General features: G+C 35.3%; 1 protein-coding gene across 1 annotated transcript in view; it reads right to left on the reverse strand.

The window, feature by feature from the left end:
* FIG4 (polyphosphoinositide phosphatase FIG4) overlaps positions 1-25,174 on the reverse strand; it is a 362,814-nt gene that overhangs the window by 177,657 nt on the left and 159,983 nt on the right. Inside the window, exon 12 of the mRNA XM_090408874.1 lies at positions 24,874-25,105. Coding sequence (XP_090265000.1) covers positions 24,874-25,105 — 232 coding nt within the window. The remainder of the gene's footprint in view (positions 1-24,873; positions 25,106-25,174) is intronic.

A 25,174-nucleotide genomic window follows, 5' to 3' on the forward strand; every position in this document is an offset into this window, starting at 1 on the left:
CCTAGGATTTTCTTTGGATCTTAGGGCCAATCTCCTCTCATATTCCAGTTTTGCTTTCCTTACCACACTAGTCACTCTTCTGGCATGTGTCTTATATTCTTCATGCATCTTCTCTTCACCTGTCTCCTTATATCTCTTCCATAGCCTCTTTTTCGCATGTAATTCCTGTTTAATATTGTTTGTCATCCACTTTACTCCAAATTGTGTCCTCTTCTTCACTCGTGGTATACAACTTACCATTGCTGTTAACAAATATTCTTTCACAATTTCCGACGCACTAATGATATCCCGGCCTTCCAATTCCTCCCTCCATGAAACTTCCCGAAGTTGACGTCTAAGACTATTATAATCACCTGCTTTATATTTCCATATAAGTTCCCGTCTCTTTGATACCCCTGCATGTCTATTCATCTTCCAAGTCAAAACCATATGGTCACTCTCTCCAACTGGTGGGAGAGATGTCATCTCAGTTATTATCAACTCTTCTGATGCTATAACCAAATCGAAAACTCTTGAACCTCTTGTTCCCTCTGTTACATGTTGCCTAAGACATTTGTCCCTCAAGAATTCTAGAAATTCCATTCCCCTATTGTTACATGCATCTTCCTCTCTCCAATTTATACTACTGTAGTTAAAATCTCCCATAACAATCATTCTTCCTGCACTTGCCAAACTCAACTGCCTAAACATCTCCTGCTCTCCACCCTCTGTGCTCCTTGGCTTGTAGCAGCACCCCACTAAATATCCTGCCTTGCCCACCTCTGCCTCACACCATATGCTTTCAAAACCATTAGTGTCACTGCCTTCCAAAGCCTCCACTCTTAGAGGACATAGGTCGTCACTTATCATAAGCAGTACCCCACCACCACGCTTTCCCCTCCTATCCTGCCGTTGGTTGTTGCTATAGGCCAGGGAGTTCCACAGATGATCTGGAAGATATGCATTACCAGATTAGTACAATGAGTACAGATTGAGTGATTATTATGAGGGACTTCAACTAGGGAGATATAGACTGGAAAGAAGAAAGATCACATGGCAGGAAGGAAAAAGAATTGATACACCTGCTAAGAGATAATTACTTAAGGTAGCATGTGATGGAGGGGATTAGGGATGGGAGAGTATGGGACCTGGTCATAGGATCAGAAGAGCTATCCATAACCAAGGTGACAACATTTCCTCCAATTAAACTTGGGGAAAAAAGCAAAGTTGATAATGATGGTAATTACCTGGTGTGTTAGTAATAACAAGTCTTGTTCAGGACATGGACTAATTAAAATGACCATGCAGTCTTCATTTGGGAGATTGTAAAACATAAGGAATATTCTATCAAGAAGGGGTTATTTGTGGAACTACAAGGTAGGTGATTATGACATGCTTAGGAAGAAGCTTAAATGTGTACCATGGCATAACACATTGCAGGGTAAGGATGTTAGTAGTGCATGGAATATAGTTAAGGATCATCTAGGGAAAGCAGTATTAAATTGTATACCTAGGGTAATGAATGAGTACTATCATTAAGCATGAGCTGCAGAAGAAGAAAATGCTGTGGGGGGGGGGGGGGGTTAAAAAGAGAAAGGTGACCAGCATGGCAAGGAAGGCAAAATCAGATTATGAGAAGAATTTAGCTAAGCAGGCCAAAGGAAATCCCAAAGAGTTCTTTCATTACATGGCAAGTAAGAGGAAGAATGACTATGGAAGATTAACCTTAATGAGTGATGATGGTCACTATGAGATAGAAGTCGATAAAATAGCTGAGTTACTGAGTGACCACTTTTCAGGGTATATTATCCTGGTGACAGACACTAATGTGAGAACAGAGGGTGGATGAATTGGAGGTTATTAGGATATTGCAGAATCTTAATGTAAATACAGCTGTGGGATTAGATGGGATATCAATTAGGGTTTTGTGAGAATGTTAAAGGGAACTGGCAATGACAATGACCAAGCTGTTTATTTTAAATCTCAGCTCTGGTAGAGTTCCAAGGGAGTGGAAAGAGGGAAAAATTATTCCTTTGCATAAGGGAGGTTCTAAGACTACAATAGCAAATTATAGACCAATAAGTATCTTAGGTGTGGTGGTAAAAGTACTAGAAAACTTGGTAAAAAAGAGAATTCAAGAATGGGGAGATAAAAATACGATATTGTATGAGGGTCAACATGGCTTTGTGAAGGAGTAATTTACTAATTTTTTATAATAGAGTAACAGCTGAGTTGGATCCTCATGACTTATTTTTAATGGTGTTAACAATACCAAACAAACTATTTTATCAAAAGATGATTTATTAACTGCTTACATTTTGCTGAATTTCAAATTAGCATCATCAGAGCACAACACAGTTTGTATATGTGACATTGTTTCACTTACTCACTGTCACATATACAAGCTGTGTTGTGTGCTCTAATAATGCTGATTTGAAATTCAGCAAAATACAAGAATTAACAAAACATCTTTTGATAAAATAGTCTGTTTGGTGTTGTTAATACCATTAAAAATAAGTCATGAATAACTGTCAACACCTAAGCTTATCTGTTCGATTAGCTGAGTTGGATAAAGGAAATGGTTACAGGATGATTTTGCAGATGCATTTGACAGAATACCACATGGAAGTCTGTTATGTAAATTAGAACAAATGGGGATAGATGACACTGGCTAAGTGGATAAGAGGGTGGCTGCTGGACCGATGTCAAAAAGTGGTATATGGAGGGGCAGATTCGAGGCAAAAACAGGTGACTAGTGGTGTGCCACAAGGTTCAGTGCTGGGACCATTGATGTTTTTGTACATAGGAAATGATATAGGAAATAACCTGAAAGGAAATATTCAGGGATAAATAGATTACAAGCCTTGTATCACATTGATGGCACTGCACTCCAAGAAATAGATGAAGCTACAGACTTAGGGGTGATGGTAGAAAAGAGTTAAAGTTTAGAGGACATATTGCTAAGGTAGCCTATAAGATTACTTGGCTATTGAAGAACACATTAACAAGTAGAGATAAGGAAGTTGTTATTCCTCTTTATAAGGCCCTGATATGTCCATATCTGAATTATTGTGCTTAGGTTCTGTCTCCTGGGTTCTTGGGAATGAGGAAGTGGTGGAGAGGATTCAGATTCAAGTGACCAAGACCTATGAGGATAGATTGAGGGTGTGTGTGTGTGTGTGTGTGTGTGTGTGGATTGCAGCAGTTGGTTGAGAGGAATAAAAAGAGGAGATATGATAGAGACATTTAAGTTGCTTAAAGGGTTTTATAGGATAGATGCAGGGGAAATATTTCAGCACTTGGCTAGAGGGACCAGAACAAAGAGTCATTCCTGGAAGTTGAATAAAGGTGTGGTTAGGAGGGGTGTGAGGACTAGATTTTTTTTTTTTTTTTTTGCTTGGAGAGTTGTCAACGAATGGAATGGGTTGTCAGAGTCAGTTGTGAGGTGCTTTGTCTGTTAACGAGTTCAAGGAGAGGTATGATAGATTGTATGGATAGACTGGATCTCTTGCAATGAGTCTTCGGACTCCATGGAGGTGCCCGTATAATAATAATAATAATAATACAATATGACAGAATTTTATGCCAGCTGAAGTGTTGCCCAGTTAAATAAAATCCAAAGCATTTAGCAGTTATCACAAAATTAGGCAAATAGTGAAAAGTCAGTTACTGAAACAAATTCCAACCCAACATCAGCATAGTTCAAGATTGGCACCATCAACATGAGAAGCATCGATGGAAAATAAAATGGAATTAGAACTGAATAAGTACTAGATGATCAAAATAACAGATGTTATGTTGCACACAAAGAGGATAAAACAGGTGAGATTTTTCTAAGCAACAAGTAGAAGCTGTTATATTAAGGCAATAATAATCATAGAAAAGGTGTTGCTACAGTATTCAACACTAAAAAAAAGAAGATAATCTTCATGAATGGAAGGTAACTTCAAGTACAATGATGTGTGGAAATAGAATGAGAAACTAGACAATGAGACTTCTTTGGCCTGTAGTCCCACAGAAAGTTCTTCTAAGGAAGAAGTGGAGACATTTTTTCAGACATTTTAGAAGACAGCTGATGCAAAGAAAGAGTTGGACCTTGTTGGAGATCTAAACAGCAGAGTAGGAAATGAATACCAAAAAAAGGTATTAATTTCCTAGGGGAAAAAAGCAAAATTGATAATGATGGTAATTACCTGGTGTGTTAGTAATAACAAGTCTCATTCAGGACATGGACTAGTAATTACTAACACCATATTCCAACATAAAGATGTCCACAAAATTACATGGAGAGAAGACACAAGAAATGAAATTCTCATTGATTATGTTATTGTTGCTAGCAATATCTTCATTGATCCAAGGCATAACAGTATATACACAGGATTTGAAATCGGAAGTGATGGCCATTTAGTTTTCAGCAGGATGAAATTGAACATCATACTGATCTTACAGGTATCTATATTTGTTTTGAAGATCTGAAAAAAGGCATACGTCAAGATGCCAAGAGAAAAGAAGTGTGTAAGAAAATTTTAAAATGAATCAAAGTTAAGCAACTTTTAGAGATGAACAGTGGCCTCAAAGTATTCTTTAAAAAAATGAAAAATTGAAAACAAGTACCCAATGTTGAAGATGCAGTGGCAGATGCTGAAGAAAAAACTGACTGATTCATCAAAAGAGACATGTGCTGAGGTTGTCTGCAAATACAGAACTCTATGGCAGACTCAAGAAGTTCTAATCTATTTATTCTTACCGACAACCTGGAATTAAGACAGCTTTACTATGAGAGACTAGAGATAAATGTAAGGAAGTGATGCACTGTATCAAAAACAAAAGTCATGAAAAGACTTAACACTACAGTTTAAGGATGTAAAATAGGATGTTATATTAAGCAATATGTATAGCCTATATAGTAGTTGATTTGAAGAAGGTACAGGAAGATGTTTTGATGTTAAATCAAGTGCTGCACATTATCACCTCTCTTAGTCATAATCTAAATGGATCACTTATGAAGGAAAGTGGGATTAAACCTGATAAATATCAAAATTTGAGATGCTAATCTCAGCTCTCTACTTTATGCAGATGATTTGCAGGATTCGCAGACTAAATTGAATACTACTATAATAAATTTAATATGAAAATCAACAATAAAAAGACACAGACAATGAAAATAGGTGGAAATTCTGAAAAAACACCACCTGCATCATGAATGAAGAATCTATAGAAAAAATAAAATATTTAAACTATTTAGGCATAATTTTTAGTGCATATGGCAAATAATTATGGAAATAGCAAATTTGGTATGGTATAGGAAATCAACTGAATAAATTCATATGGAATATGAACGAAATTAGTTAAAACACTAAACTAGCTATATACAAGAGAATGTTCAAAGCAATTTTAATTTATGGTTCTCAGAGTTGGGTTAGAAATGATAAAACACTTGATCAAAGACTGCAGACTACGGATATGGCAGTTCTGAGAAAGATTAGGTGAGTGAACAGATCACATCAATGGCAGTATCATAAATTAAAAATGAGGATGTTAGATAAGAATATGACAGTGTTCAAAGGAATTTTAGTTTATGGATCTGAGAGCTGGATTAGAAATAAAATATTTCTAATGAGAAAAACGATGAGAGAGAGATTTGTGTGGGAAAGGTTAGCAAAACATGTGTCTTTTGCCAAGATGGCAAGAAAAAGAGCCACTTCCCCTTGAGAGTACATATCAATCATTATTTTGATGATGATTACCAATAAACTTTTCCTTTTATTATGTATTTATATAATAAAAGGAAAATAAATATAAAAATATACTGCATATGTTTAATTTGTCAAATACAGGAAAACCTTGCTTAAAGCGATTAATTAATCCATCAATTAATGCACACTAAACGAAATCACGTTACTCAAATACAATATGCAATAGGAATAATTATAATTCATCCATCAGTTAGTGTAAATTTTGAAAAAAAAATTACAGTATAAGCTATATTAGAGGATAAATTAATCAAAGTTAATAAAATTTATTTTTCTTAAATTTTTACTTAATGTCTAAACATTTGCTTGAGCTACTTTTTTACAAAAAAAAATTAAGTAAAGATGTTTGAATCATGCTCAACTTTTTCATCTTGTCATGCAATTTGCAATAGTTGGCAATGGCTTTATCAAGAATTTGGTGGACTTCGAAGCTTCGTTCCATATCAGTATCAGCATCAAACAAAATTTCATTAGCATACTCAATGTGATTGAAAACTAGCTCAAGTTCTTTTGCAGTTAGCGTCTTAGTCGTAATATTCTCTTCTTGTTCACACTCCTTATCTTCTTCATATGCATGCTGTTCTTCTAGTTGAAGGAGATCATTCTCGTTTAACTGTTCTGAATAGGAATCAAGCAAGTGTCTCGCATCTTCATTATCCAGTTCATTAAATCCAAGTTCTTTTCCAATTGTGTCAATTTCTTCAATAATGTTAGATCTTAAATTTTGCACACGATAAACTAATACAGGCTCGAGTTTAAAGTTGCCTTCTGCACTGCCTCCTAATAAAAGCATAAGACGATCTTTAGATACTCTGTATCCTGGTTGAGATGCTTGAGTTTTAGCTAGGAAAGTTTTTGTTGGCATTCACTTCCAAAAGAAAACCAATTTGTCGACGTTGAATATTTGCCGATCGTCATAATCACCCTCCTGAATTATGCTTTGCAATTCTTCAAGAAACTTGGCCACAGAATCTTTATCAGCACTAGCAGATTACCCAGTTATTCTTGCGTTATGCAGTCCAGTTCGATTTTTAAAATGGTCAAACCATCCTCAACTCGCAGTAAAGCTTTCACATTCCTCTTGAAATTTGGTCTCTTTCAATGAGTTAAAATATTGAGAGCTTTTGCCTAAATATTCCCTGTACTAAAAGGTATTATTATTTAATTCAAGCAATTCAAGAATCAAGCAAGTGTCTCACATCTTCATTATCCAGTTCATTAAATCCAAGTTCTTTTCCAATTGTGTCAATTTCTTCAATAATGTTAGATCTTAAATTTTGCACACGATAAACTAATACAGGCTCGAGTTTAAAGTTGCCTTCTGCACTGCCTCCTAATAAAAGCATAAGACGATCTTTAGATACTCTGTATCCTGGTTGAGATGCTTGAGTTTTAGCTAGGAAAGTTTTTGTTGGCTCGCTTCCAAAAGAAAACCAATTTGTCGACGTTGAATATTTGCCGATCGTCATAATCACCCTCCTGAATTATGCTTTGCAATTCTTCAAGAAACTTGGCCACAGAATCTTTATCAGCACTAGCAGATTACCCAGTTATTCTTGCGTTATGCAGTCCAGTTCGATTTTTAAAATGGTCAAACCATCCTCAACTCGCAGTAAAGCTTTCACATTCCTCTTGAAATTTGGTCTCTTTCAATGAGTTAAAATATTGAGAGCTTTTGCCTAAATATTCCCTGTACTAAAAGGTATTATTATTTAATTATAATCCTCAATCCAGAGTGATAGAAGACGCTCCATCTTGATCATTAAATGGGTTCTATTTTGGGTGATCTGCATGCTTAAAGAAGCAGTAGCAACTTTTCCTTGTTCTTTGTATTTCTTTGCTCTTATTTATTATATAGTCCCAACTGTAGACTCACTATATCTTAGGTCTTGCACAATCATTATATTACTAGCACCACTTTCATGTCTCTTAATGACTTCCAGCTTTTCTGCTTGCTGCATATTGGTGACAAAAAATTTCGCATAACGTAAAAAAATTGTGTTAACTGATTAATCACTCGCTTAAAGTGGGAAATAGTATCATTTCACTCAATCATGCTAACTGATTATTGTGCATATCGAATTCGCATTAAGTAAGGTTTTCCTGTAGTTATATTTAAAATTAGAGCTTTCATTGCTTTCATTAACATCAGCTCTGAGATGTAACTATGAATGCAAGTTAATCTGGTTAAGTGTTCTCCTGAATGTCAGAGATTATTACATCTCATAACAGAGTTAACTGAATACTTGTACCGCTTATCTATATTACTTTAATACTGTCATATGTATTAATATTTTGGTGAATGTGATAATATGTGTAGTTTGTAAGAGATTTATCCTCGGTGTGTTTGTTTTGTGACATTCCTTAACCAATGCAGTATGTTCACAATTTGTGTGTGCATATTTAGAGCAGGGAGAAAAGTGTTTTTTGTCAGCTAATGCTCACCAGTTCTTATCCTGTAGATCTATTGCTTCAAATAGTGGATTGCAAGGGGATATTCAGTCGTTTGCGGATGATGCGAAGCTGGGAAGGATTATTAGTAATAGTGCAGATGTGGTAGCCCTGCAAGAGGATTTAAATAAGCTAGATAGATGGGCAAACGAATGGGGGTATCAGTTTAATGCAGCAAAATTTAAGGTCTTGAGGTTTGGGAAACATTGATGGGATGCTGCATACTCAATTGGAGGAGCTGTACTGGAGGAAGTAGGGGAGACAAGAGATCTGGGGTTGATGATTGATAGAAACCTGAAATTTAGGGGACATATTGCAAAGATGGTGAAGGTAACACAGAGGATTGCTGCAATTATGAGCAGGACACTGACCTGCAGAGGTAAAATGGTTATCATTCCATTGTATAAGTCTCTGATCAGACCACACTTAGACTATTGTTCTCAGATTTGGTCCCCAGGATTTGAAGGGGATAAATTAACTGTGGAAAGGATACAAAGACGGATGACAAAGATGGTTTCAGGACTGTACAAGGATAGTTATGAGGATCGGCTGAGGGAATGTGGATTGTAGAGTTTGGTGGATAGATGAAGGAGAGGTGATATGATTGAGACTTTTAAACTGTTGAGAGGTGGTTACAGGGTTGACACTGGGGAGTTCTTTCGCTTGGTTGAACAGTGGGAAGGAGTGATGACAAGAGGCCATCCCTGGAAGTTACGAAAGGAAACTGTGAGCAAGAGGGTGAGGAGTGGTTTCTTTGCGTGGAGGGTGGTTGAACCGTGGAATGCATTGCCTGATGGAGTGGTGGGAGCGAGAACGGTCAATGAGTTTAAAGAGTGGTATGATAGACATTGTGTTTCTTAGGGGTGGACCTCCCCTCGATGAGTCTTGACAGACTTTATGTTCTTAGGAAAGACCTCCCAGGATGAATCTTTTGACTCCATGGAGGCCTGAATAATAATAATAATAAATACAGCTAGGTTCATTACAAAAGTCATATAGTGTAGTATCTATAACACGAATGCAAAACAGCTGTCATATTAATTGAAATAATATTTCAAGCTATGTTAGTTTCCTAATTGAATTAAAAACCAGAAATATGAATCTTTACGTTAGATGGATAATAACATCAAAAGTGAGTCAGATCTTGACCTATACATACTTAACAAGTGTTAAACAATGGTTTCTATTGATTAACATAAAGGCAACATGAATCAAAAGTTGACTGATGAGATTCTTACTGACAGCTAATGCAAATGCTAATCTAATGAGAAAATTGCTTACACTTTAGTATAAATCGCATTTTGTAATCCTCTTTTGTGTTAAGACATATTCTAAGTATAGTTCACTATTTTCTGGTTTAATCTCCTCCATACAATTGAACAAAAATTCTTATTCTTTTCATCTATTTATCAAGTTTCATTGCAGACGTTGTCAATAATACAGATTTTTTAATAAGCAAATATAGCATAACAATGGTATTTGAATTAAATGGTATAATTAATAAACAAAATGGTAAATTAATAAAAGAACAAAAGAATCTAGTGTCATATTTTTTTTCCTCACTTGTGCGATTGTTTTTAGGCAGTGCATCAACTATTATGTCAATCATATTGTGTGATGATCATATGTACACACAATATGATTGACTATTTAGCACTAATATTCTAGTTCCGTTTTATTTCTTATCATACACCCTCTGTCCAAAAAGAAACCAAACTTTTGATAGAAAATAAAACACAGGCCAATTATAATTATTCAAATCATTTATTTTAATCAATATACTCTCCCTCAGCTTTGATACAGTGTTTGGCACGGTCATTTAATTCGTTAAATGAGTTTTTTATATCGGTTTTTGGGATACTGTTGAGGGTCATGGTTACTGCTGCTTGAATGTTTTCAATGGTGTGTCGTATCACTTTCCTTTCATCGGTAAATGAAGTTGGGGGAAGAGAAAGAAGTCACACGAGGAAAACTTTTGCTAAATCAGGTGAATACGGTGAGTGATCCAACACACAAACTTGGTTTTTGCTCAAAAACTGTCTCACAATGTTCGAACGATAAGATGGTGCATTATCGTGCAAAAGTGATATTCATGCAGTTCGAGATGAATTCTCGCTATCAATCGCTTCAGAAATTCGAGATAAAACTCATCACTGACCGTTTGGCCAGGCAGAACGAATTCTTTGTGGATAATGCCCTTGGAATCGTAGAAACAAATCAGCATTGTTTTACTTTTGACTTCTCCAAGCGACTCTATTTCGGATGCCCCTCTTCTGGTGGTCTCCACTCAACACTCTGGCACTTTGTTTCAGGCTCATACTCAAAACACCAAGTTTTGTCACCAGTAATGATCGTTTCAAGGCAATTTGAGTCCTTACAAGCAGTTTTAATGAGGTCCTTGCAGTGTTCAATTCGATACATTTTTTGGTCTTCAGTCAACTTGTGGGGAACAAATCGCGATTTCAATTTACGAAGGCCCAAACTCTCAGTCAAAATGTTGTGCACAGTTGATTTTGGAATCCCCAATTCATCTTCAATCAATCTCATGGACGATTTCTTGTTTTCTTTGATGAAATTACGTGCTTTTTGGATGTTAACTTTGCTCAGTCCAGTTTTTGAATGGCCTGGCTTTTCATCGTCCTCAAGCATCTCACGACCACTTTGAAATCACTTAAACCACTCATAAACTTGAGTACGGGATAAGTATTCTTCACCGTATGCTTTTTGAAGCATTTGATGCATTTCGGTAAAACTTTTACCAAATTTAACACAAAAGTCAATTGCAGCTCTCTGCTTGAAACTCATTTTTCGACCATTCATCAAAACACACTGCCACTCTTGGCACATAACTCGGCTTCTAATGAAACAAATGTCATAAACAGTTGACAACAGTAATGAAGGTTGCCGCTTTCGACAACAAAAAAGATACAACAGGTGGTGCTATTAGTTTCTTCTATTTTCGAAAAGTTCGGTTTTTTTTGGACAGAGGGCGTTTTTGGGATTATGTATTTTTGGGATTATGTTCAAAATCATCTTACTAGCAAGCATTCTGCTGTGACACCAGAATTATATTTTATAGCTAATCTGGCTAAACTAAAACAAATAAGAGAGTCTTTTCAGGCTTACAAATGCCATACATGTTATATAAATGGGTATGTGGGTATGCATGGAATCTAGATCTACCAATTTTTTTTCTTTTAATATTAAATTTCATTAAATTAAATATTAAATGCATTTAAATATTCATTTTCTTTCTACTGCAGTTAAGACAAATTATACAGGTCTAATTTGTTTTTAATGTATGAAAATATATTTTACTAGTTATTATTTTACTTATTATCTGGCATCTCCATGGAGCCCTAGGATTCACTGCAGAATCCTTACAGTTAGATCACACAGCCTATCATAACTTCATCTTAACTCATTCATTGACAATGCACTCACAACTCTCTGTGGCAACCCATTCCACTTGTTTCCCACTCTCCAAGCAAAAAATTGAGCAAAACATTCTTGCCAACAAAACTCATGAAGTCTGCCAATGTCTCTGATGGCAGACTTCAAGAACTGCCCATGTATTCTTACAATACACGGGCAGTTCTTCCATCTAATCATAGATAGTGTTTGTTCTGACATCAGTCAATGCATTATCTTCCAGACAAAATGATCCCTAAGCAGTTCAACTATTTCTTTTGTGATTTTGTGACTATTGCCTTCCTATTTTCTACATTTATTAACGTTATCAAGAGCCTCTGTAGGTCAGTCAGTTGAGACAAAGCCCTTTGGTCGGAAAGACGTGGGTTCGATTCCATCCATGATGTGAGGAACATTTATCTGGTCATTTTTGACTAAAGGTGAGTTAGCTGGTCTCTTTTTTGTCCCTCAGAACAGGCAAACCAGTCCCGTGAACACACAGATCTACAGTCATAAATACTTACCCCCCCCCGTGAGGAGCTCAACTCATCCCAAAAGGGATGGGGGAGAAAAGGGGGAACTCCATACGAATAAATAAAATTAAAGTTATCCTTCCATTATAATTATTGTTTTTTACTTGCTACATAGCAAAAGAACTTTATGGAATTCCCTTTGGTCTCTGCTTAACTAATTTCTTCTCATAATTTGATTCTGCCTTCCTTGCCATGACAGCTCTTCCATCCTATACTGTGTAGGTGTAATGCTCATAAGAATGATCATGTTTGAACTAACATTCTTTCCACAACATTTTTTTTATACAGCTCCTGATTAAAGATATTACTCATCCATTTAACATCCACCTGATATATCATCCTAACTGTTGGAATGCAGTCTGATACTTTCCAATACTTATTTCAACATGCTGTAAAAATGAGTGACTTGCTGACTGAAAGATGAAAATGTTTACCTACTTTTCATAACTAGGGAAACTGAAATTTTGGACAAAGGAAGCCAATGTGTAGCTAATGAGAAAAATCCAAAAACCAAAAATATCTGAGGTGTCACAAATTTCACGTACAAACTTTGCTTACACATAAAGGATTAAACAAAAATATAATTTCTTGGCATTGTTAATATAATTTTTAACCAAGTGAAAAAAATTTTCTGCAAATGGATCAGCAAGTTAGAACAATGAGCACAGAAGAAACAGCTATTGTGGGAGATCAACTATGAGGATATAGACTGGAGGAGCAAAGAACACATGGGAGGGAGGGAAGAAAATGGAATTTATTGATAGATAAGTACATAAAACAGCAGCGGGGGACTTGGAGAAAGAGGATGCTGAATTTGATGACACCATCAGAAGATTTATCCACAACCAAGGTAATAACACATTTGTCTGATTGCACATGAGTGATCGTGCAGTGACTTAGAAGAAGGCTAAGCATGTGGAAAGTTTCAGTTAAGAGGGATATATAAAAGTATAGAGCCAGTGATTATGAAAAACAAACAAACTCAAGAGGCAGTACACAGTAAAAGGCCAAGGTGTTTGAGAAAAGCAGTATCAGACTGCATATTCAGAAGGATAAATCAAGTTGAAGTTAAATGGGTGAACAGCACTGTCAATGAAGAAATTGTAAACAAAAAGAAATCATTGGGGAGAGTATATAAGGAGAACTGTGATTAGCAAGCTCAAGTATGATAAAAAAAAAAGCACAGGCAAGAAGAGTAAACTAGCACATATGGTATATATACCACATGGAGCTCAATTATATAAGTCAGAGTAAATTGGGATGGACATAAAGCTGGTGACATGGACAAGAGGGTAGCTGATAGAGACCACAGCAAGGAGTATACTGTGGGGATAAATGAAAGAGAAGACAAGTAAATAACCAGTGGTGTGGCACAGGATTCTGCACTGAAGCTTCTACTGTTCACAGTTTGTACATCAATGACATCGGGAGATCCTCAATGTTGTTTTAAACAGACTGACAGTGGGACAGAGATAATGGTGTTTCAGTTTGGCAAATTGTATGGTTATGCATTTTGGACATCACTATAATACACTGCAAGCAGTGTATTATAGTGATGCATTGCACTGCAAGAAACTGATGAGGCTAGGAATTTAAGGGTGATAGTTAACTGGAAGTTGAAGAGGATATATCTTAATAATCAGCAAAATAGCTACAAGGATCATTTGGATATTAAGAAACGCACTGATAAACAGACATAAGGAAGTTATCATTCCTCTTTATAAGACTGTTATATGCCTATGGACTAATGTGCACAGATTTGGCTGCCTGAATTTCTATCTGAATCCTGTCCATAAGTGATGGATAGGATTCAGAGGAAAGTGATCAAAATGATGACTGATCTGTGAAGTGGATCTTCAATCTCTCTGAAGATAGATTGAAGATCCATGGGTTACAAAGTTTAGTTAATAAGTTGAAAAGAGGAGATAGGATGTAAACATGTAAGTTACTAATAACATCACTATACAAAACTGCTGCTACAGTGTTTATGGATTTAATGAAAAACCAAACTGATCAATCAGATCAAACAATGATGTAACAGCTATAGTAATCTTTAGACTGGTGGTATTAATGATGCTTCAAGATAGATTTTTTTTTTTATGTGACTGCCACCCACAAAATGTATATTAATACTGTGGGTGGGCTAAGAATTTTTTTTTCTTCAATTTTTATTATTTATTTATTTTTTACATAATCCAGAAACTCTGTTCTAGAGACCAAAGATGGAACTTTTTCAAGCCCTTTCAGGCTCTTGCATTGGGTGACAAAATTCATCTCCTATCTAAATTTACACTAATCGAATGAAATGAAGGAAAACAGTTTTATTTGCTAGATATTTTAATTAATACCTTTCTTATAAATCTTTCCTATATGTTTTAATTACCAAAAAAGGTGAAGGAGCTTCTCACTTGATGTATATTGCAAGCATGCTCACACAGATGCACTTATCCTCATTATACCATATAGCACAAAAACTAGGTATTATGCATATGCTCAAAAAAAAAAGGACAGTCTGTCATAATAAATGAAGAACAAACTGAAGGAAGATTTGCAACAGATATTCAAAGAAATTCGTACAAAAATTACTATTCTCTACCCCTGCTCCACACATTAAAATCCCAGCATTCATCACAGGATTTCAATTTCCATCTCTTACATTGGTAGACTTTCTGCTCACATTTGCAAAGTTTCCTTAAATCTCATGACATAAGAGTGGCTTTCAAGCCCATTTTGACTATATGAGCATTTGCCTAAAGACCACAACCCTTTCTACAAACATCCTGAGATTTGTAATATTCTGTGATCTTGCAGCTTTTTTTTTTTTATATAGGGCAGACATATAGAGGTTTGAAAACAAGACAGAAAGAACAAGTTGGAGACATCAATATCAACAGAAAAGACAACTCAGGCATGGCTTTTCATTTTTCCTACACACATCATAACAATGAATGGAATAAGAGCTACATGCCTTACACAGAAGACAACTTTGCTGCTTGTAACATAAAATAATCTACTATGGTCATCCATTCAAAAAAGCACACTCAATAAGAATCAAGGATTGATCCTGTGTGATATTTGGAAATCGCTCATTAGATCTTTCTGAATGTTGGACTTCAACTTTTCAGCCAACACTGCACACAATACTGAACAATAGCTAACTTGTACCAGCTCCTATGTTTCACATGGTTTCATTTCAACTTATACTGTAGCGATTCTTACATTTTTTATATATTTTAGTAATATTATAGTTCATTTCAGCCTTTTATTATATTTTATGTCATTTTAACCCAGAAGAAGCCACAAGTATGGCAAAACTAGTTGGTTTTCACTTTATATATTGTTTACACCAAATAAATCCAGTGTATTTTTTGTTTATAAAGAACTTAAAATATTTTATAACTGTTACTACAGCATCTGCTGAACAAAATTTCTTTGCTAACAAGGAACTGAAATCCCAGCTATACTGTGTAAACTCATAAGAAATAGTGGTTAAATTAAATTTAATGCTTAGGTACAGTTTATGTGAATCCCACAAATTAAATTTAATGCTTAGGTACAGTTTATGTGAATCCCACATATGAAACATCTTGGTTTATAGCACATTGGTGAGGATACTTATTGAATCCTGCTCTAGAGACTAAACATGGAACTTTAGAAGCCACTACAGGTCTTCCATGCTCAGGACATGGACTGGGTAGTGGTCTCAAATCAGGTGATGAAATGCATCTCGCCTAAAGACATTAACAAAATATTCATGTCTGCAGTAGATTTGAACCCACAGCCTCACATATAGAGTCAATACAATGACCACTCAGTCAAATATGTTAACCAAATTATCTGTAAAATTGGTGTTGTTAATGCTTCCAATCAATTCTCACTATAATAATGCTATAATGAATTAACTTACTATAACAAACACCAAAAAAAATTGCTAAAAGCAATATATCAATGCCACACTAAATTAAACTTGCATACTAACCACTAAACAAGCTATTTCTCTAGTCTCTATGAGTACCCTACAGTGCGAGTGAACTGTAAAATGTTATTAATAAATTTGGATAGTCCATCTATGGACAAATCTGAAAACACACCCCAACTCAACGTCACCAGAGTTAAAGATCGGTACTATCAACATAAGAAGCCTGACTACCTAAGAAATGGAGCTAGCGGAGGAATTAGATAAGTACCAGATCGCCATAAGAGGGGTGACTGAAACAAAAAAAATAAAAACTGGTGAGATCTTTCTGAGCAATAAATACAAAATGTTATATTCAGGCAATGACAATCAAGGAAAATAAACAGTAGCCATAGTATTCAACACAAAATACAAGGCTCATCTTCTTGAATGGCAGGCAGTGTCAAGTAGAGTGATTTGGGCAAATATCAGAATGGGGAACTGGACAATGAGACTTATTTGTGCTTATGGTCCCACAAAAGGTTCTACTAAGGTAGAAGTGGAGGAATTTTTTGAGGTTTTAGAAAAAGCAACTGACACAATGAAAAAGGAAAAGTTGGTCCTTGTTGGGGATCTAAATAGCAGAGTAGGAAGTGATTGTCAGACATACAAAAATGTTTTTGGAAAATTTGGAGAAAAGAGCAGAGCTAATAATAATGGCAAATACCTGTTGCTCAGGACATGGACTGGTTATTACTAACACCATGTTCCAACATAAAAATGTGCACAAATTCACATGGAGAGAACAGGCAAGGAATAAGAAAAGTCTCATTGACTATGTTATTGTTGATAGTAATGTTTTCTTCCTGGTGAAGGACACCAGAGTGTATAGAGGATTTGAAATTGGAAGTGATCACTATTTAGTCTTGAGCAGGATAAAATTGAGTTTCATATTGAAAATAATGACATGTAAGAAAGTTTTAAAGCGAATAAAAGTTGAGCAGCTCTCAGATGTGAACTGTAGACTAAAATACACAAAGATTATTGAAGGAAAAATGAAAGAGTTTGAGAACAGGAACCAAACCTTGGAGAACTCCATGTTAGAACTCCATGGTGGACAAATGGAAGTTAAAGAGGCAGTGAAGGAAAACAAGAAAGCATAACAAACATTCCTGGCAAATAAGTCAGCTTTTGCTCTTAGAGAATTCAGAGACAAATGTAAGAAAGCTAAACAGTGTGTAAAACTAGCTAAACAAAAGTCATGGGAGGACTTTGGCAAGAACATAGATTGGCAAGAACATAGAAAATAAATATCAAGAAGGTGGCAAAATATTCTGGAGGTTGTTGAAGACGCTTAGGAATGGAGGAAAGAGTGCTGTAAAAGGAGTTAGAGATGATAAAGATGAAATGAAAATGGGAGAAAAAGATATCCTTGAAGTATGGAGTAATTACTTTGAAAATTTGCTAAATGAAACAAGCAGCGATGACAGCACAGTGATAAAAAACACTGACCAGGCATATAGTCAGGAATACATATCCATACTTGAAGTAGAAAAAGCCATCAAAGGCTTGAAATGTGGAAAGGCAGCAGGAGTAGATGATATTCAACCAGAAATATTGAAGTATGGTGGTATAAAAGTCTTACAGTGGCTGCACTGCATAGTTCAAAATGCCTGGACAGAGGGACGAATTCCCTATATATAAAAAGGGAAATAAAACTGAATGTGAGAATTACAGAGGTATATCCCTATTGAGTGTTCCTGGTAAGATATATGCAAGTGTACTTTAGAAACGGTTGAGAAGAATTGTGGAAGAAAAAGCTTGGTGAAGAACATGCTGGATTCAGGTCAAATAGAGGCTGTCAGGATCAGATCTTCACTTTACGACAAAATAGTTGATAAATCTTGGGAATATATCAAAGATCTGTATTTAAGTTTTGTCGATGTGGAAAAGACATATGACAAGGTGCCAAGAGAGAAGCTATTCAATATGCTACAGTTATGTTGTGTCAATGGGACATTATATCAAGCAATACTTGGACTTTATTTGAGTTGTAAGTCAGCAATTAGAATTGAAGGAAGTACAGGAAGATGGTTTAATGTTAAACCTGGTGTGAGACAAGGATGTACATTATCCCCTCTGTTATTCATTATCTATATGGATCACAGTATGAAGGAAAATGGTATTAAACATGATATCAAAATTGGAGATGTTAATGTCAGCTGTTTGCTTTATGCGGACAATGTTACACTTCTAAATAAATCTGCTACAAGTCTGCAAGATTCTCTGACTAAATTGAATAACTGTTGTAATAGATATGGTATGAAGGTCAGCAATAAAAAGACAAAGACAATGAAAATAGGCAGAATCATTGAAAATGTCAACTGTGTTGTGAATGGAGAACCTGTGGAACAAATAAAACATTTCAGCTACTTAGGCATGATTTTTAGTGAAGATGGTAAATTAAATATGGAAATAGACAACAGAATCAACAAGGCTGGTATAGAAGGAATTCAACTGAATAAATTCATGTGGAATAAGAGAGAAATTAATTGGAACACTAAATTAGCTGTATACAAGACAGTGTTCAAACCAGTTTTAACTTATGGATCTGAGAGCTGGGACAGAAGTAAAACACTTGACCAAAGACTAGAGATTGCAGATATGAGAGTCCTGAGAAAGATTAGAAGCGTGAACAGATGGCATCAATGGCAATATCATATTAAAAATGAGAATATTTGGAAAGAACTTGACATTGTCAGCATCGAGGAATGCATTAGCAGAGCTAATCTCTGGTGGTATGGTCACTGAAATAGAATGGGCGAGGAAAGATTAGTAAAACAAGTGTTCTCTGCCAAGTTGGGAGGAAAACGACCCAGAGGAAGACCAAGATATAGGTGGATTGATACTGTACAAACTGCCTTAGACGATAGAAATATAAGATCTGGTAATGATGGAGTCTTGACAAATAACAGACTGATTTGGAGGAAAATTGTACATAGGAAGTTAGTAATGATGTAAATTTTTGATGTAGTACTATCATATCCTGTACACTCCTTGAGGGTACATAGCAGGAATTTTATGATGATGGGATAGTCAAAAAAAAAAAAAAAAAGAGTTCATTATTTAATTTCTCAGATTATTTTTACTTCTTTATATGTTGTTTTAATTTTATTTTATGTTATATAGAGAGCATTTTTAATACATTTATAGATATTTTATCATTATGTACTGTTATATCACTTCCCCTCATTATTACAGCATTCTATGTACTTCTGACATAGAATGCTGTAAAGTTTTATAGGAAATTAACATTCAATTCTTCATGAAAGACTGTATTTAGTTCTGTCTGCAATATTTGCTTCCAAATAATGTTTCCCTTGACACATTATTCCAGTCTATCACATGCACTTCACAAGAATAGGTCCTTCATCACAGAATTCAAATTCCATAAGTAGCATCTCATGACAAGAAAATGCCCTTTTTCATTCATCGTAGTTCAATAAAAAAAACAGTCTAAAAAAACAAAACTATTCTGTACCACTAAAACACTCCTTACACCATCACGCACATATCACTATATTTTACACTCATATTTGTAAATTTAGGGACACAAAAACATGTGTTGAACAGATTATTTTATTAATTACTAATAAAAGAAAACTTGACGTTTCGACTCCTATATCGAGGTCATCATCGGAAGAATACAACTGTATAAGGAACCAAGCTACATGCTCACGCCCTGTATACCGGTAAACTAAATCTATGTAGTTAATAAATCCTTTTTCCTAGCCTGACCTCTAGTGATAAAAAAAAAAATAAAATAAAATAAATTAATTAAAAAATATATATATAAATATATATATATATTATAAATAAATAAATACAACTACAATAAACTTCTAAAGTCTTCATGTATTAATATTCTTCTGGATAGTTCTGATTGTTATAAAATGATTTCTTTCAGTTGCTGTTGAATGTTCCAAACACTTCACCAGGTTGTCTTCTTGTAGTGGGATTTTTCTAGCTAGTTTAGGTTGTTATACAGGTTGTAGATGGGTCTTCCACATTCTTGAAATCGTTAGGCTGTCATTTTTGTTGAGATTTGGGTTGTGTTTGAGCATTTCACATGACTCTTTAAATTTTATCTCACCAGGTTTAGGTGCAGTGTAGGAATGTGGTATTTTTCCAGTCAATTCTGTGGTATGTTTGGAGTGCGTGGTCAGAAAGGATGGTTTTACCAAAATGGAGGTATTTAATGTGTCGTTTGTGTTCATCTTGTCTGATTGGGATAGTTCGCCCTGTTTCCCCTATGTATGGTATGTTACATGTGCATTGTATTTTGTATACTCCTGGGTGTGCTAGGTGTGGAAGAGGATCTTTAGAAGAACTGAGTAGGTGTCTTAACTTATTTGGGGGTTTAAAGGTGGTTTTGTATTTGCGAAGTGTTCTGTCTATTTTTTCCGAAATGCCTCTAACATAAGGAATGGCAATAACATTCTTGAAATCTTTTTTGTTCTTACTGGTATCTTTATGGAGGATCTTGTGAATAGTTTTTTTTATTGTATCCATTTTTGATAAATGTTTGGTTGATGATCTTGTATTCCTGGTTTAGAGCCTGTTCATTAGAACAAATAGTTAGGGCTCTGTGTTTAAGGGTGCTTATGACACCTAGTTTTTGTGTTGGGTAGTGGTAAGAATTTTTGTGTATGTATTGGCCTGTGTGTGTAGGTTTGCAGTAAACTGAAACGGAGAGACAGCCAGAGGGAAGATGTGTGACAAGTGTGTCTAGGAAAGGAAGAGAGTTGTTTTTTTCCATTTCAATATTGAATTGAATACGTTTGTGTTGTTTGTTTAGGTGGCTAAGGAATGTATTTAGAGCTTCATGGCCATGGGGCCAAATGGCGAAAATATTGTCGACATATCTGAGCCAAATTTTGGGCTTTAGACATGCTGTCTCTAGAGCACGTTGTTCAAAGTCTTCCATATAAAAGTTAGCTATTGGGGGAGAAAGTGGTGAGCCCATGGCTGTACCTTCTTTTTGAAGGTAAAAATTGTTTTGCCACACGAAATATCCGGAGTGGAGTACGTGGGCAAAGAGGGCCATGATGTCTGTGGAAATATGTTCTGTAGGAGCAAGATTGTGTCATTGATCGGGACATTGGTGAAAAGGGAAGTTATGTCAAAGCTGACTAATAAATCTTGGTCGTTGAGTGTAATGTTTTTAATTTTATTAATGAAATGTTGTGTATTTTTTATGTAGGAAGGGGACTGACCTACCAATTCCTTGAGTGTGGCAGCTAATTTTATGGCTAAGTGATAATTTGGGCTGTCAATTCCTTCAACAATCAGACGAAGCGGTGTGCTTGGTTTGTGTATTTTTGGCAGGCCATAAATTCTGGGTGCACGGGCATACTGAGGTATTAATTTTTTTGTTGTTTCTTCGGGCCATGTGTGGACGGATTTGATTAATTCAGTTGTTTTCTTTTTGTTATGTTTTGTGGGGTTGTAGTTCCATTTGGTAGGTGTTGTGGTCTGATATTAATTGGTTCATTTTTTCAATGTATGTTGTACGGTCTAAAAGGACATACATTGAAAACGTATCCAACTCACCACTGAAATGGAAAAAAACAACTCTCTTCCTAGACACACTTGCCACACGTCTTCCCTCTGGCTGTGGCTGTCTCTCCTTCTCAGTTTACCGCAAACCTACACACACAGGCCAATATATACACAAAAATTCTTACCACCACCCAACACAAAAACTAGGTGTCATAAGCACCCTTAAACACAGAGCCCTAACTATTTGTTCTAATGAACAGGCTCTAAACCAGGAATACAAGATCATCAACCAAACATTTATCAAAAATGGATACAGTAAAAAAACTATTCACAAGATCCTCCATAAAGATACCAGTAAGAACAAAAAAGATTTCAAGAATGCTATTGCCATTCCTTATGTTAGAGGCATTTTGGAAAAAGTAGACAGAACACTTCGCAAATACAACATTAAAACCACCTTTAAACCCCCAAATAAGTTAAGACACCTACTCAGTTCTTCTAGAGATCCTCTTCCACACCTAGCACATCCAGGGGTATACAAAATACAATGCACATGTAACATACCATATACATAGGGGAAACAGGGCGAACCATCCCAATCAGACAAAACGAACACAAATGACACATTAAATACCTCCATTTTGGAAAAACTGGCCTTTCTGACCACACACTCCAAACATACCACAGAATTGACTGGAAAAATACCACATCCCTACACCGCACCAAAACCTGGTTTGAGAGAAAATTTAAAGAGTCATGTGAAATGCTCAAACACAACCCAAATTTCAACAAAAATGATGGCCTAACGATTTCAAGAATGTGGAGGACCCATCTACAACCTGTATAACAACCTAAACTAGCCTTTGAAAAATCCCACTACAAGAAGACAACCTGGTGAAGTGTTTGGAACATTCAACAGCAACTGAAAGAAATCATTTTATAACAATCAGAACTATCCAGAAGAATATTAATACATGAGGACTTTAGCAGTTTATTGTAGTTGTATTTATTTATTTATAATATATATATATATTTATATATATATTTTTTAATTAATTTATTTTATTTTATTTTTATTTTTTTTAATTTTTTTTTTATCACTAGAGGTCAGGCTAGAAAAAGGATTTATTAACTATGTAGATTTAGTTTACTGGTATACAGGGCATGAGCATGTAGCTTGGTTCCTTATACAGTTGTATTCTGATGATGACCTCGATATAGGGGTCAAAACATCAAGTTTTATTTTATTAGTAATTAATAAAATAATCTGTTCAACACGTGTGTTTTTGTGTCCCTAAATTTACAAATATGAGTGCTGATCACCGTGTAACCTTAAAAGAAAGAACTATATTTTACATTTATGAAAACAGATAGTGATATTGAAGTTTTTATTATTATTATTCTAAAACCTCATGGAGTCAAAGATTCGAGGAGGTCCCTTTGTCATACACACAGCTCATCATACCTTGCCTTAAACACATTCAACTTCTCTGCAGGTACCACACTCTCAGGGAATGCATTCCAATCATTCACAACTCTCCATGCAAAAAAACCTGCTTCCAAATTGCTTGCTCACATCCTCCTTACACAACTTCTAACAATGACTTCTGCACCCCCCCCCAAATTCTCACCATTTTATGAAAATCGCTTCAGTGTTAATCCTATAACAACCCCTTACCAACTTGGTAAGGGGTTGTTATAGGATTATATCGCTCCTCTTCCTCCTATCCAGACTCTGTAATCTGCATCTGCTCAACTTTTCCTCATATTCAACACATTCCAGAGATCAGGAACTACTTTAGTCAATTGCCTCTGGATCCTTTCCAACATCTGTTCATCCGTTTATAAACCAGGTGACCAACTCTGTGCACAGTAGTCCATATGTGGCCTTATACAGTGGAACAAGAATCTCCTTACTTCTACAAGTCGGTGTCCTCCGCATTATTCCCAGAATTCGTTGTGTTGTCCTACAATTTTGGCAATGTGTTCTCTAAATTTTAGAACCTTATCCACCACACCCCAAGATCTCTTCCATCTCCAACAATATATCATCACCAGCAATAAATTCTACATCCCATCTTTGTTTCCCAAATTTTAAAATCTTACATTTTGCAACATTGATCCCCACTCCCATGGCCATTCACTCAATCTATTCAAGTCTTCTTGTGAGGACAGAACATCTGCTCTACTTCTCATAGTTTGTCCCAACTTTGCATCATCTGCAAACAACTGAATATCTCCATCCAAATCTTCCCCAATATCATTAGCATACAGGTTAAACATCAGTGGCCCCTAAAACAGACCCCTGAGGCACACCACTAGTGACTTTCCTCTTCTGGAATATTGCTCCCCCCCTATATAACTTAAATGCTTTCCGAAAATCCTCATTGCCAGTTGTCACCATACAGGCCACTTTTAATAGCTTAAGCACCACTGGATTAAAAACCAGCTTAGCAGGAATCTTCAATACAAAGCACAGCTTTAATTTTAGCACAGACAGAGATAAGCACAGCTTTATTTTTTATAGAGCACCCTTGGATCAGAACATGTTTTCTGACTATAGCTCTTTTTAAATTAAGAAAGTACTAAAAATATGAATGAAATGATCATATATCAGTATTATTGCCTACCTTTGCTGTATTTGACAATTACAATACTCAGAAGCCGAAAATGTAGATGTTAATGAATGATATTAATGAAAAGCAAAACAGTGAGATAAAACTTCATTGAAACTTTAAAAAATTTAAAATCTAAAATATAAGTAAGAGAATCTAAAAGCATAAAAATATGATAAAAGATACAATATGAGCATAAAATAAATTCAGTAATGAATGATATAATGTTAATAATAAACAGAAATATAAAAAGATTAAGAGTCAAAATTCATTAAAAGCCTAAAAATCTAAAACTTAAGAACCATGAAGTATGAAAATAAGAATTAATGTAAAGACTTCTTTACTAAAAATATAAAAATATGATTAAAGATGAAATCCATTTACTGGGTGAAATAAAGCCAAAATGGCTGTCATAAGAATAAAGAAACAAACTTTTGTAGTGCATGTTATAGACTGTCAATTATCTGAAAACATTTTGATTGGTGGGTTTTTTTGTTAGAGAACCATAGCATCAGCCTTAATTCCAAAATAACTGTGACCAGCTAAAATCATTCTCTCTGTGAAAATATAATGTGGAATATCAACATGTCATACTTTAATTAAAAGACACTGATTTAGATCAGTTTTAATATGTCTAAAACAACAAAATTAAGAAAGAAAGGGGGGAAACTCACATTTTATTAATATGTGCCATATCAAGACCAATGTTAATGATCTGATGTTCAGAAGCAAGAAACTGATTAAGGTAGACCAAATCATTTGAAAATTCTTCACTCAAAATGCTTTCATGCTTTTTCTGTTCTCTTCGTTTTACTAAATTCAGTACCACAGTTGGAGATCCATATCGTTTCAGCAATTGGTTGAAATGTCGTCCAGCTCCAAAGCAATATGGATCAGACACACCCACTGTAGGAAAAAAATTATACATGTTCACACCACACTCCAAAATAATTGTGTTAAAAAAACCCAAAAAAC

This window comes from Typopeltis vanoorti, chromosome 19, assembly GCF_054136105.1.
Source record: "Typopeltis vanoorti isolate ZY-2024b chromosome 19, IOZ_Tvanoo_1.0, whole genome shotgun sequence".
In the NCBI taxonomy this organism is placed as follows: domain Eukaryota; kingdom Metazoa; phylum Arthropoda; class Arachnida; order Uropygi; family Thelyphonidae; genus Typopeltis; species Typopeltis vanoorti.